Source organism: Opisthocomus hoazin, chromosome 1 (genome assembly GCF_030867145.1).
Source record: "Opisthocomus hoazin isolate bOpiHoa1 chromosome 1, bOpiHoa1.hap1, whole genome shotgun sequence".
NCBI lineage: Eukaryota > Metazoa > Chordata > Aves > Opisthocomiformes > Opisthocomidae > Opisthocomus > Opisthocomus hoazin.
Window position 1 is genome coordinate 2,186,530 of NC_134414.1, and position 14,346 is coordinate 2,200,875.

General features: G+C 61.4%; 1 protein-coding gene across 7 annotated transcripts in view; it reads left to right on the plus strand.

Annotated features, from left to right (window-relative positions):
• STIM1 (stromal interaction molecule 1) overlaps nt 1-14,346 on the plus strand; it is an 89,793-nt gene that overhangs the window by 23,904 nt on the left and 51,543 nt on the right. For 6 of the 7 annotated variants that reach the window (XM_075414278.1, XM_075414303.1, XM_075414294.1 and 3 more), the window contains 4 exons: nt 302-435; nt 6,326-6,440; nt 10,023-10,134; nt 11,878-11,993. In XM_075414278.1, coding sequence (XP_075270393.1) covers nt 302-435; nt 6,326-6,440; nt 10,023-10,134; nt 11,878-11,993 — 477 coding nt within the window. The remainder of the gene's footprint in view (nt 1-301; nt 436-6,325; nt 6,441-10,022; nt 10,135-11,877; nt 11,994-14,346) is intronic. The other variant, XM_075414288.1, reaches the window with a different exon arrangement.

Genomic DNA, 14,346 nt, shown 5'->3' on the forward strand with positions numbered 1-14,346 from the left:
TAACAGGAGGTGGAAGGGAGCCGGAGCCCTGCTGTTGGAACACCAGTGGGCACCGGGGCAGGAGCAAGCCCTGGAGAAGCCGACCCGGAGCAGAGCGGCCTCGCTGGGGCCGTGCCCTGCCCCTCGCCGTCAGCGCTTGTGCCGGGCTCTGGCAGTGGCGTCACCCCCGCTGCCGGTGACCGCGCCGGGACGCTGCTCTGGTGCTCAGCGAGGGGTTTTTCAAACACGAGCGGCTTGGAGAGAAACCGTGGTGGCGAGGGCTGTGGTGGAGGCTGCCTGACGCCGGTGTCTGCTTCCTCAGCAGAGTTCTGCCGCATCGACAAGCCCCTGTGCCACGACGAGGACGAGCAGCTCAGCTTCGAAGCCGTCCGCAACATCCACAAGCAGATGGACGACGACGCCAACGGCAACGTGGACGTGGAGGAGAGCGACGAGGTCGGTGCTCGGGTGCTTTGCGGGCGCGGAGGGTTTGGGGGGCTGGGGGCCGGGAGGTCGGGGCTGCAAACGCGTGGGCTGCTGGGTGGCTCGGCCCATCCTGAGCCACGTTCCTGACCCAAATGGTGCCTTTCAGTCCTGCAGCCACAGAATCCCAGCATGGTGGGGTTGGCAGGGACCTCTGTGGGTCCCCCAGCCCAGCCCCCTGCCCAAGCAGGGTCACCCAGAGCAGGGGGCACAGCACCGCGGCCAGGCGGGGCTGGAATATCTCCAGAGAAGGAGACTCCACAGCCTCCCTGGGCAGCCTGGGCCAGGGCTCCGGCACCCTCAGAGGGAAGAAGTTCTTCCTCGGGTTCAGCTGGAGCTTCCTCTGCTCCAGTTTGTGCCCGTTGCCCCTTGTCCTGTCGCTGGGCACCACTGGAAAGAGTCTGGCCCCGTCCTCCTGACCCCCACCCTGCAGATATTTAGAGGCATTTCGAAGGTCCCCTCTCAGCCTTCTCTTCTCCAGGCTGAACAAGCCCAGCTCCCTCAGCCTCTCCTCGCAGCAGAGATGCTCCAGTCCCCTCCTCATCCTCACAGCCCTCCGCTGGACTCTCTCCAGTAGCTCCTCATCTCTCTTGAACTGGGGAGCCCAGAACTGGACCCAGCACTGCAGATGGGGCCTCCCCAGGGCAGAGCAGAGGGGCAGGAGAACCTCCCTCGCCCTGCTGCCCACACTCCTCCTCATGCACCCCAGGATCCCATTGGCCTTCTTGGCACCCAGGGCACGCTGCTGGCTCATGGTCACCCTGTCGTCCCCCAGCACTCCCAGTCCCTCTCTGCAGAGCTGCTCTCCAGCAGGTCCACCCCAGCCTGTCCTGGTGCCTGGGGTTGTTCCTCCCAAGGTGCAGGACCCTGCCCTTGCCCTGGTTGAACCTCCTCAGGTCACAAGCTTCCCAGGTGACGGTGGTCGCTCTCCTTAGGAAGGGTGGGTGCTGTTTCTGTTTCACAAAAAAGCACTTTTTCTGTTAGTTCTGCTGTGGGTGGGTGGGTGTGGGTCGTTTGAAGTCGATAAATGTGGGATTGAGAGAGGAGAAGGTCTGGGCCCTGTAGAAGTTCTCTGTGGCTGATGGAGCGGTTGTGATGGCTCCTTCTCCTGCCAGCCCGCTGCTGTTCACGAGCGACCTGTTCGTTGGGTTCGGGGGGGAAGAAACCCAGAATAAAACACAGCAAACTGGGCGGTGTGGGGTGGTACCGGGGGGCTGGGCAGCGGCAGGGTGACCGTCACGCTCGGGGATCTCAAAGGTCTTCTCCAACCGGAATAATCCCCTGATTCTGTAGGCGCAGCTGCAAGCGTTGCCTCTGCTTCGGTGAAACTTCTGTTAAAGCTGGATTAAAATAAGGTTTCAGTGAAGGCTTTGGAGGCGTTGAAGAAGCTGTTCCTGGAGTTCTGCTGGGTGGGACGGCTGCGGCCCGAGCGTTCGGGCCCATGGGTGCCCCGGCGTCGGGCTGGAACTGCCTGCCACCGGCGGTGGGACAGCCACCAGAGGTGGGACAGCTGCTGGAGGTGGGACAGCCGCCGGAGGTGGGACAGCCGCTGGCAGTGGGACAGCTGCTGGAGGTGGGACAGCCACCGGAGGTGGGACAGCCGCTGGCGGTGGGACAGCCACCGGAGGTGGGACAGCTGCTGGAGGTGGGACAGCCACCGGAGGTGGGACAGCCGCTGGCGGTGGGACAGCCATCGGAGGTGGGACAGCTGCTGGAGGTGGGACAGCTGCTGGAGGTGGGACAGCCGCTGGCGGTGGGACAGCTGCTGGAGGTGGGACAGCCGCTGGTGGTGGGACAGCTGCTGGAGGTGGGACAGCCGCTGGCGGTGGGACAGCCGCTGGAGGTGGGACAGCTGCCGGAGGTGGGACAGCCACCGGAGGTGGGACAGCTGCTGGAGGTGGGACAGCTGCTGGAGGTGGGACAGCCGCCGGAGGTGTCCTCCAAAAGACCGCGGGCGGCTCCAAAGGAAGCCTGTGGTGGTCACGTTTAACCCTCCTGCAGCCTTCTGCTCCCCTTTAACCCTCCTGCACCCTCCTTCTCCCTGCTTAATCCCCGTGCACCCCTCTTCTCCCCATTTAATCCTCCTGCAGCCTTCTTCTCCCCATTTATTCCCCATGCACCCTTCTTCTCCCCCTTAATCCTCCTGCACCCCTCTTCTCCCATTTAATCCCCGTGCACCCCTCTTCTCCCCCTTTAATCCCCCTGCACCCTCCTTCTCCCCATTTAATCCCCGTGCACCCCTTTTCTCCTCGTTTAATCCTCCTGCACTCCTCCCCATTTAATCCCTGTGCACCCCTCTTCTCCCATTTAATCCTCCTGCACCCCTGTTCTCCCCATTTAATCCCTGTGCACCCCTCTTCTCCCCTTTAATCCCCGTGCACCCCTCTTCTCACTTAATCCCCGTGCACCCCTTTTCTCCCCGTTTAATCCTCCTGCAGTCCTCCCCATTTAATCCTCCTGCACCCTTCTTCTCCCCCTTTAATCCCCTGCACCCCTCTTCTCTCATTTAATCCCCGTGCACCCCTCTTCTCCCCTTTAATCCCCATGCATCCTTCTTCTCCCCATTTAATCCCCGTGCACCCCTTTTCTCCCCGTTTAATCCTCCTGCACCCCTCTTCTCCCCCTTTAATCCCCGTGCACCCTCCTTTTCCCCTTTAATCCCCATGCATCCTTTTTCTCCCCGTTCAATCCCCGTGCACCCCTCTTCTCATTTAATCCCCGTGCACCCTCCTTCTCCCTGTTTAATCCCCGTGCACCCCTCTTCTCCCCTTTATCCCTGTGCACCCCTCTTCTTCCCGTTTAATCCCCGCACACCCCCCTTCTCCCATTTAATCCCCATGCATCCTTCTTCTCCCCGTTTAATCCCCTGCACCCTTTTTCTCCCTTTTTAATCCCTGTGCTCCCTTCTTCTCCCCATTTAATCCTCGTTCACCCTCCTTCTCCCCCTTTAATCATCCTGCACCCCTCTTCTCCCCATTTAATCCCCGTGCACCCCTCTTCTCGCCATTTAATCCCCGTCCACCCCTTTTCTCCCCGTTTAATCCTCCTGCATTCCTCCCCCTTTAATCCTCCTGCACCCCTCTTCTCCCTATTTAATCCCTGTGCACCCCCCTTCTCCCCATTTAATCCCCGTGCGCGGCCGAGGCGGTTTCGGAGCCCGGGCCGGGTCCCCTGCGGGCGTCGCGGCCGTGGTCGCGGCACCGCGTGCTCTCTGCGCCCCGGTGCCCGCGTGCCCGGGGCGGCTGCGGGCTCGGCGCTGGCTGCAGCCCTGGCTCTGCGGGGCTGTTTGGCTTGGAAGGCCTGGCTGGGCGGAAGGAGCGAGGCAGAGATCTCTGTTTTTAAATTCTGCTCATTGTAGGTGGAATTTTTGCCGGAGAACTTCATGCTGTCCTGACAGCACCGCTGCGTTTTTCCTTTCTGGGAGGGAGTTTTCTGTGAGGTTGAAGCTGGCAGCAGTGACCTCGATCAAAGTGGAAGAACTGTCCCTCATGGGGACATCTGGGGAAGCTCAGGAATTATGGGCTGGATGAGTGGTCGGTGAGGTGGGTTGAGAACTGGCTGAATGGCCGAGCTCAGAGGGTTGGCATCAGCGGCGCTGAGTCTGGTTGGAGGCCGGGAACTGGTGGTGTCCCTCAGGGGTCAGTACTGGGCCCAGCCTTGTTCAACTTCTTCATCAACGACCTGGATGAAGAGTTAGAATGTACCCTCAGCCAGTTTGCTGATGACACCAAACTGGGAGGAGTGGTGGGCACACCAGCAGGCTGTGCTGCCATCCAGCGTGACCTGGACAGGCTGGAGAGTTGGGCAGAGAGGAACCTGATGAGGTTCAACAAGGGCAAATGCAGGGTCCTGCCCCTGGGGAGGAACAACCCCAGGCACCAGGACAGGCTGGGGCGGCCCTGCTGGAGAGCAGCTCTGCGGAGAGGGACTGGGAGTGCTGGGGGATGACAGGGTGACCATGAGCCAGCAGCGTGCCCTGGGTGCCCAGAAGGGCGATGGGATCCTGGGGTGCGTGAGGAGGAGTGTGGGCAGCAGGACGAGGGAGGTTCTCCTGCCCCTCTGCTCTGCCCTGGTGAGGCCCCATCTGCAGTGCTGGGTCCAGTTCTGGGCTCCCCAGTTCAAGAGAGATGAGGAGCTACTGGAGAGAGTCCAGTGCAGGGCTACGAGGATGAGGAGGGGACTGGAGCATCTCTGCTACGAGGAGAGGCTGAGGGAGCTGGGCTTGTTCAGCCTGGAGAAGAGAAGGCTGCGAGGGGACCTTCGAAATGCCTCTAAATATCTGCAGGGTGGGGGTCAGGAGGATGGGGCCAGACTCTTTCCAGTGGTGCCCAGCGACAGGACAAGGGGCAACGGGCACAAACTGAGGCAGAGGAAGCTCCAGCTGAACCCGAGGAAGAACTTCTTCCCTCTGAGGGTGCCGGAGCCCTGGCCCAGGCTGCCCAGGGAGGCTGTGGAGTCTCCTTCTCTGGAGATATTCCAGCCCCGCCTGGACAAGGTGCTGTGCCCCCTGCTCTGGGTGACCCTGCTTGGGCAGGGGGTTGGGCTGGGGGACCCCCAGAGGGCCATTCCAACCCTGACCATGCTGGGATTCTGTGATTTCCCCGGGAGACGCCAAGGGAAGTTCTGCCCGTAGGGTTTCTCGGGGCTCTGGCTCCTGGCCAGCTCGCCCGAGGAAGGCCGCCCGCGTCCCGCCTCCTCCTCCTCGCTCCTCACGGAGACGCTCTCCCCGCAGCCAGCGCCGGCCGCTCCGCCGAGTCCCCGGGGCTTTGCCTTGGTGACGCAGAGCTGCAGGAGATCTCTTTTCCTCCCTGCTCTCGCCGAGCTAAATATACAGCGCGGCAGCTGACGCCGCGGCTGCCAGGTGACATTGCCGAGTCCCTCTCGGTCCCGAGCCGCGTGGCCGATGGCTTCGCCTCTCCCCGCCGCGGGCTGGCACGGCTGACGCTGCCCGAGTTTTCCTGGTTCTGGTGTCGGTGGGATGGGAAAGGCGGCGGAGCTGCCGGTGGGCAGGGAGGCACCGGGCTGGAGCTGCGGTTGGTGGCCTTGGTGGCATCTGCAGAGGGTTCGGAGAGAGCCTGGAGAGCTGCAGCTTTGCCCGGAGGTTTTTCACACCCTGCCCGGTGTTAAAGCACCGGCTCCTGGTCTAGAGGGGACTTTTACTGTGTCCAGTTCTGGGCTCCCCAGTTCAAGAGAGATGAGGAGCTACTGGAGAGAGTCCAGCGGAGGGCTGTGAGGATGAGGAGGGGCCTGGAACATCTCTGCTACGAGGAGAGGCTGAGGGAGCTGGGCTTGTTCAGCCTGGAGAAGAGAAGGCTGCGAGGGGACCTTTGAAATGCCTCTAAATATCTGCAGGGTGGGGGTCAGGAGGATGGGGCCAAGCTCTTTCCAGTGGTGCCCAGCGACAGGACAAGGGGCAATGGGCACAAACTGAAGCAGAGGAAGCTCCAGCTGAACCCGAGGAAGAACTTCTTCCCTCTGAGGGTGACGGAGCCCTGGCCCAGGCTGCCCAGGGAGGCTGTGGAGTCTCCTTCTCTGGAGATATTCCAGCCCCGCCTGGACAAGGTCCTGTGCAGCCTGCTCTGGGTGACCCTGCTGGGGCAGGGGGTTGGGCTGGGGGACCCGCAGGGGTCCCTGCCAACCCCACCATGCTGGGATTCTGTGAGGTGACGTAGTTTTATCAGAGGTTAAAAGGCCAGAGATGCTGCATCTCTGACTTACGAGGACTTTGCTGCAGAAATTATGACGTGCTGCTCTGCAGGTGTAATAACAAGGCAGGTGAAAGTTGTTGGTTTTTTATTTTATTGCTTCTCATCTCTCTAAAAGATGAATCAAAGAATAACCCTGGTGTTTATTCTTCTCCTAGTTCCTGCGGGAGGACTTGAATTATCACGACCCCACGGTCAAGCACAGCACCTTCCACGGCGAAGACAAGCTCATCAGCGTGGAGGATCTCTGGAAGGCCTGGAAGACGTCCGAAGGTAAAAAAGACGAGCAAGGAAAATGAGAGAGCCCCCTCCAGCCCCCCAGACGCTTTGGGTGTCGGATACGCGTGGTGGCAGCGCGTGTGTCGCTCCCAGGAGAAACTTGTGCTGCTGCCGGCGCTGCCGGCACGAGCGCGCTTCCAGCCGCCCTTTCCCGGGAGAGCCTTGCAGGATCTCTTGTTTCCCGGTGCTTCCCAACTGTTTTTTTCCCAATTTTCATTTCTCTCCCCCTATAAACGTGCGTTAAAACAGAGCCAAAACCCGTCCCGTGCCCGGTTCTCCTGCAGACACCCGCTCTCCGCGGGTGTTCGCGTGGGTAGCGGCATCCCGGGCGCTCAGCGGGGCCCTGGGGGAGTTCTCCTGCAGGTCCTGTTGTCCTTAGAAGAAATTTTGCTGAACCTGAAAAGCTCCTGAATCTGGTGAAAAGCAGGGAAAATAGAGTCCTAAAAGTGGAGGCGTACGTAAATGCGTGCGGCGCGGGAGCAAGCTGCTCGCTGGTCGGAAACGGCGTCGCTCGTCGCAGCGAGTTCACCCAGGGAGCTGGGGGAGCTCGGTCGCTGGTGGGAGACAGAATCACAGAATCACAGAATGGTGGGGTTGGCAGGGACCTCTGTGGGTCCCCCAGCCCAACCCCCTGCCCAAGCAGGGTCACCCAGAGCAGGGGGCACAGCACCGCGGCCAGGCGGGGCTGGAATATCTCCAGAGAAGGAGACTCCACAGCCTCCCTGGGCAGCCTGGGCCAGGGCTCCGGCACCCTCAGAGGGAAGAAGTTCTTCCTCATCTTCAGACGTCCCGAGGAGGCTGAGTGTTGGCAGGAGCTGGGGGGTTCGGGGGGGCTTCGCGGGCTGCGGCGCGCGGCTGCCCCGGCCCCAGGCTCTGCCGGCGTCGGGAGGGTCACCAACAGGCACGAAACCACTGCTGCCTTTTTCACAGAATCCCAGCATGGTCGGGGTCAGAAGGGGCCTCTGGGGTCCCCCAGCCCAACCCCCTGCCCAAGCAGGGTCGCCCAGAGCAGGGGGCACAGCACCGCGGCCAGGCGGGGCTGGAATACGCCGTGCTGAGGACTTGAACCCAGAACTGGGGTGTGGTGTCCAGTGCTGGGCTCCCCAGTTTGAGAGAGATGAGGAGCTACTGGAGAGAGTCCAGTGCAGGGCTACGAGGATGAGGAGGGGACTGGAGCATCTCTGCTCCGAGGAGAGGCTGAGGGAGCTGGGCTTGTTCAGCCTGGAGAAGAGAAGGCTGCGAGGGGACCTTCGAAATGCCTCTAAATATCTGCAGGGTGGGGGTCAGGAGGACGGGGCCAGACTCTTTCCAGTGGTGCCCAGCGACAGGACAAGGGGCAATGGGCACAAACTGGAGCAGAGGAAGCTCCAGCTGAAGATGAGGAAGAACTTCTTCCCTCTGAGGGTGCCGGAGCCCTGGCCCAGGCTGCCCAGAGGGGCTGTGGAGTCTCCTTCTCTGGAGATATTCCAGCCCTGCCTGGACAAGGTCCTGTGCAGCCTGCTGTGGGTGACCCTGCTTGGGCAGGGGGCTGGGCTGGGGGACCCCAGAGGGCCCTGCCAACCCCACCATGCTGGGATTCTGCGATTCTGTGATTCTGTCTCCTGAGCAGTGGCTTGGGAGCTGTGTATCAGCTCCAAAAATAATAACCCGCCATCCCGAGGTGAGGCAGGGAGGGAGGAAAGCTCACGTGGCCGCAGGACCCCCTCCGCCTCCTCCTGCCAATCCCTTCCCAAGCTGCTGGTGACCTTTCCTTGCAGCATTTCCCCCCGGCGCTTCCTGCTCAGGTGGCACTCGGGTGGTCTGCGGGTCTGGAGGAGGGGTGAGGCTTTCGGAGCGTGTTTCCAGCCGCGTTAGCTGAATTCAGTTTTTATAGAATCACAGAATGGTTTGGGTTGTGAGGGACCTTGAAAATCATCTGGTTCCAACCCCCCTGCCATCAGCAGGGACATCTCCCACCAGCCCAGGGTGCTCAGAGCTCCATCCAACCTGGCCTTGAGCCCTGCCAGGGAGGGGGCAGCCACAGCTTCTCTGGGCAACCTGGGCCAGGGCCTCACCACCCTCCTGGGGAAGAATTTCTTCCTAATATCTCATCTAAATCTGCCCTCTTTTAGTTTAGAGCCATTCCCCCTTGTCCTATCACCGCACCCCCTTGTGAAAAGCCCCTCTCCATCCTTCCTGTAGCCCCTCTGGCTGCTGCTCTGAGGTCACCCCGGAGCCTTCTCTTCTCCAGGCTGAACAGCCCCAGCTCCCTCAGCCTGTCCTCGTAGGAGAGGTGCTCCAGCCCTCGGATCATCTCCATGGCCTCCTCTGGCCCTGCTCCAACCCATCCACGTCCTTCCTATGTTGGGGGCTCCAGAGCTGGACGCAGGACTCCAGGTGGGGTCTCACCAGAGCTGAGTAAAGGGACAGGATCACAGAATCACAGAATGGTCGGGGTTGGCAGGGCCCTCTGTGGGTCCCCCAGCCCAACCCCCTGCCCAAGCAGGGTCACCCACAGCAGGATCAGGGCTTTAGGCGCGTGGTGAGGACGAACGCGCTTTGTTGGGAGTCTGGGGACAGCGACGTCACTCGGATGGCAGAAAGCAGAGAGGTTTCTCCAACCATCTGCCCGCCCTGTGGGTGTTGCGTCCCGGTGACACCGCGGCCAGCGAAGCATCGCCCCTGTCCGAGCCTGCTCCTCTGTCCCATGGCCCCGTCACGCGTTCCTCCTCCGTGAGCTGGAAGCGTGGTGTGAAACCAACCCCCGCGAAGCGTCTGTGACCGGAGGCTGTGGTGGCCTCTGTTAGCGCTGACGCGTGGCAGCCCGTGGCGCGTGGAACAGAGCAGCGAAGCCAACGGCGCCGGTAGAGGCTGAGGAGCCCGGGGCATCCCAGGGGGTGATTTCTCACCTGAGAGCCCGCAGGATTTGATGTCCCGGCCCCGGGACACGCTCAGCGGGGACACCTTTAGACTTGGCAGATCCTTTGCTGAATCGGGGCTCCCCAGGTCAAGAGAGATGAGGAGCTACTGGAGAGAGTCCAGCGGAGGGCTACGAGGATGAGGAGGGGACTGGAGCATCTCTGCTACGAGGAGAGGCTGAGGGAGCTGGGCTTGTTCAGCCTGGAGAAGAGAAGGCTGCGAGGGGACCTTAGAAATGCCTCTAAATATCTGCAGGGTGGGTGTCAGGAGGATGGGACCAGACTCTTTCCAGTGGTGCCCAGCGACAGGACAAGGGGCAATGGGCACAAACTGGAGCAGAGGAAGCTCCAGCTGAACCCGAGGAAGAACTTCTTCCCTCTGAGGGTGCCGGAGCCCTGGCCCAGGCTGCCCAGGGAGGCTGTGGAGTCTCCTTCTCTGGAGATATTCCAGCCCTGCCTGGACAAGGTCCTGTGCCCCCTGCTCTGGGTGACCCTGCTTGGGCAGGGGGGTTGGGCTGGGTGACCCCAGAGGTCCCTGCCAACCCCAACCATGCTGGGATTCTTTGAAGGTGATGGGATGAGGTTCATCTGGTGAAGTTCTGCTCTTGCTGCCGGCTGGGTGGTTTCAGAGCCGAGTACACGTGTGAAGCTGCTGGCCTGTCTTCTGCCTCTCCTGCAGTGCACAACTGGACGGTGGACGAGGTGGTTCAGTGGCTCATTACCTACGTGGAGCTGCCTCAGTACGAAGAGACCTTCCGAAAGCTGCAGCTGAGCGGCCACGCCATGCCCAGGTCAGTGCTCGCTGCCTTGTCGCGCCTTCCTCGGGGGGAGAAGCAGATCCAAGGTGGGTCCTCACGCCCCGTGCACCTCCTCGGCGTGCGCCGAGCCACGTCCCGGTCCCGTTCCGCTTCGGCGACGTGCGGAGCCTTCGGCGTTGGCGTCATCCTCGCTGCAGGGAGTGGTTTTGCTGTTGGCGACGGCGGCTCTGCCGTGGGTGAGAGGAGAGGCTGCAGCCTGGCCGTGGGTGCTCTCCTTGCTGGTTGGGAGGTGAGGTGTCACCTGCCTGGGCCTGAAGCGACCTGCTTGGAGCTGGGACCCTGCCCTGGCACGGAGCAGACCTGGGATGCGTCCGGGCTCTGCCACAGCCTGTCTGTGTCACCCCACCCCCGTCAGGGACCTGCTCTGTCACTGCTCATCGTCCTCAGCTTTGCACCTGCACTTTCTGGAGGCCGGGAACTGGTGGTGTCCCCCAAGAGTCAGTACTGGGCCCAGCCTTGTTCAACTTCTTCATCAACGACCTGGATGAAGAGTTAGAGTGTACCCTCAGCCAGTTTGCTGATGACACCAAACTGGGAGGAGTGGTGGGCACACCAGCAGGCTGTGCTGCCATCCAGCGAGACCTGGACAGGCTGGAGAGTTGGGCAGAGAGGAACCTGATGAGGTTCAACAAGGGCAAGGGCAGGGTCCTGCCCCTGGGGAGGAACAACCCCAGGCACCAGCACAGGCTGGGGCTGAGCTGCTGGAGAGCAGCTCTGTGGAGAGGGACTGGGAGTGCTGGGGGACGACAGGGTGACCATGAGCCAGCAGCGTGCCCTGGGTGCCAAGAAGGCCAATGGGATCCTGGGGTGCATGAGGAGGAGTGTGGGCAGCAGGGCAAGGGAGGTTCTCCTGCACCTCTGCTCTGCCCTGGGGAGGCCCCATCTGCAGTGCTGGGTCCAGTGCTGGGCTCCCCAGTTCAAGGAAGATGAGGAGCTACTGGAGAGAGTCCAGCGCAGGGCTGCGAGGATGAGGAGGGGACTGGAGCATCTCTGCTGCGAGGAGAGGCTGAGGGAGCTGGGCTTGTTCAGCCTGGAGAAGAGAAGGCTGCGAGGGGACCTTCGAAATGCCCATAAATATCTGCAGGGGGGGGTCAGGAGGACGGGGCCAGACTCTTTCCAGTGGTGCCCAGCGACAGGACAAGGGGCAACGGGCACAAACTGAAGCAGAGGAAGCTCCAGCTGAAGATGAGGAAGAACTTCTTCCCTCTGAGGGTGCCGGAGCCCTGGCCCAGGCTGCCCAGGGAGGCTGTGGAGTCTCCTTCTCTGGAGATATTCCAGCCCCGCCTGGCCGCGGTGCTGTGCCCCCTGCTCTGGGTGACCCTGCTTGGGCAGGGGGCTGGGCTGGGGGACCCACAGAGGGCCCTGCCAACCCCGAACATTCTGGGGTTCTGTGATCAGGGTACCAGAAGGCTGGGTTTGGTAGGACATCGGTGACAGGCTGTCAGGCTTAGTGGAGTAGGATGGTCTTGCTTTTTCCTTCTCTCTCCGAGCGAAGCCAGAGACGCTGCTGCTGACCCCGTGCGCAGAGATGTTTTACATCAGCCGTGACGATGTTTGAGGGGTTTCTTTAGTCCCAGCAGCCTAGGCAGGGAGCTTTCAGGTCCTGCTCATTGCATTCCTCCTCCTGTCATCTCCATGGTACAAGTTTTTGGTCCGTCATTAATCCAGATGGATGTGACCGTGCCTACTTCTTTATTTCTGTATTTTTTTGGGCAGGCTGGCAGTGAACAACGCCACGCTGATGGGAAGTGTCCTGAAAATGACGGATCGGAGCCACAGGCAGAAGCTGCAGCTGAAAGCTCTGGACACGGTGCTGTTTGGACCCCCTCTCCGTGAGTACCAACACTCACAGTCCGTCCGTCGCGAGGACCCGTCCCCGCTCGCTGCTGAGCTGCGTGAGCCCGGGTTTGCCGGGGCGACGTGTCCCTGGAGCAGGCACGGGCTGCGCTGGGGGGGTCCAGCCCGGGGGCTCTGCCGGAGCCGGGCTGCGGGATCAGCCGCCTCCGGGCGAGCGGGGTGGCCGGGTGGGAAGGCAGGCGGGATGGAGGAGACCAAGGGACTCCTTGGGTGCTGATCGGAGGCGTCTGCGGGCGCGATCTCGATGCTGATCTCCAGGCTGCTCCGTCCGCGTTCGTTCCGTCTGGCTCACGTCTGCTGTCTCGTTGTTAAAGGCACTTCTGTCTCTCAGAATCCCAGAATCCCAGCATGGTGGGGTTGGCAGGGACCTCTGGGGTCACCCAGCCCAACCCCCTGCCCAAGCAGGGTCACCCAGAGCAGGGGGCACAGCACCGCGTCCAGGCGGGGCTGGAATATCTCCAGAGAAGGAGACTCCACAGCCTCCCTGGGCAGCCTGGGCCAGGGCTCCGGCACCCTCAGAGGGAAGAAGTTCTTCCTCATCTTCAGCTGGAACTTCCTCTGCTTCAGTTTGTTCCCTCTTACTCACGGGCTTTAGGTGCCTTTGTGAGGTGAGCAGGAACCGTCCTTGGTCAGGACCTGTTTCTGCTTGGCGTCGTGCAGACGGGGTGGATTTTTGAGGCAGACCGTGTTGGCAGTGCAGGGTTTAGAAGAGCGACGCTGGGGAGGGGGCTGGAGAAGAAGTCCCATGAGGAGCAGCTGAAGGAGCTGGGGCTGCTCAGTCTGGAGAAGAGGAGACTGAGGGGAGACCTTCTCGCTCTCTCCAGCTCCCTGACAGGAGGGTGTGAGGAGGTGGGTGTTGGTCTCTTCTCCCCAGTAACCAGCAATGGGACAATTTTGGTCAGGCATTGGACCAGGCTGCCTAGAGAGGTGGTTGAGTCCCCATCCCTAGAAGGGTTTAAAAAACAAGTAGATGTGGCCCTTGGGGACATGGTTTAGTGGGCATGGTGGTGTTGGGGTGATGGTTGGACTTGATGATCTTAGAGGTCTTTTCCAACCCATGATTCTATGATGAGAAGTGGTGGCCTCAAGCTGCGTCAGGGGAGGTTCAGATTGGAGATTGGGAACAATTTCTTCACTGGAAGAGTGGTCAGGGCTTGGCCCAGGCTGCCCAGGGCAGTGGGGGAGTCCCCATCCCTGGAGGGGTTCAAACACCGCGTGGATGTGGCCCTTGGGGACATGGTTGAGCCGGTGTGGTAGGGTTGGGTTGGTGGTTGGACTTGATGGTCTTGGAGGTCTTTCCCAACCTTGATGATTCTGTGATTCTATCTCCCTGCCATCCCCCTCTCCCTGCCATCCCCATCTTCTCCTGCCATCCCCACCTCTCCCTGCCATCCCCATCTCCTCCTGCCAGAGGAGAAAAGGCCAAGAGGCGATGGCCTCAAGCTGCATCAGGGGAGGTTCAGATTGGATATTGGGAACAATTTCTTCACTGCAAGAGTGGTCAGGCCTTGGCCCAGGCTGCCCAGGGCGGTGGGGGAGTCCCCATCCCTGGAGGGGTTCAAACACCGTGTGGCTGTGGCCCTTGGGGACATGGCTGAGCAGGCATGGTAGGGTTGGGTTGGCGGTTGGACTTGATGGTCTTAGAGGTCTTTCCCAACCTTGATGATTCTGTGATTCCATCTCCCTGCCATCCCCATCTTCTCCTGCCATCCCCATCTTCTCCTGCCATCCCCATCTTCTGCTGCCATCCCCCTCTCCCTGCCATCCCCATCTCCTCCTGCCAGAGGAGAAAAGGCCAAGAGGCGATGGCCTCAAGCTGCATCAGGGGAGGTTCAGACTGGATATCGGGAAAAATGTCTTCACTGGAAGAGTGGTCAGGCCTTGGCCCAGGCTGCCCAGGGCGGTGGGGGAGTCCCCATCCCTGGAGGGGTTCAAACACCGTGTGGCTGTGGCCCTTGGGGACATGGTTGAGCAGGCGTGGTGGGGTTGGATTGGCGGTTGGACTTGGTGATCCCAGAGGTCTTCTTCAACCTTGATGGTTCCATGATTCAGTGTGAGCCCTCTCGCACAGGGCTCCTCTCTCCCTTGAGGTCTGGGGTGTCCCCGTGCAGGAGCTTTCATCTGAAGGTGACGGGGGCACGGCCCGATTCCCGTGGGGCAATCGTCTGGGCGGGCTCGGGAGCTCCGGCGGCTTTGGGTGCTGAGGGCTGCGGGTCCCTCTGCGCTCCCTCTGCTCTCGCCGCGGGTTTTGAAGCTGCTGTCGGCGGCTGGGCCGTGCCTTCACGCTGCGGGGCACGGAGCTGCCAACGACCCAACGGAGAAGTGCGG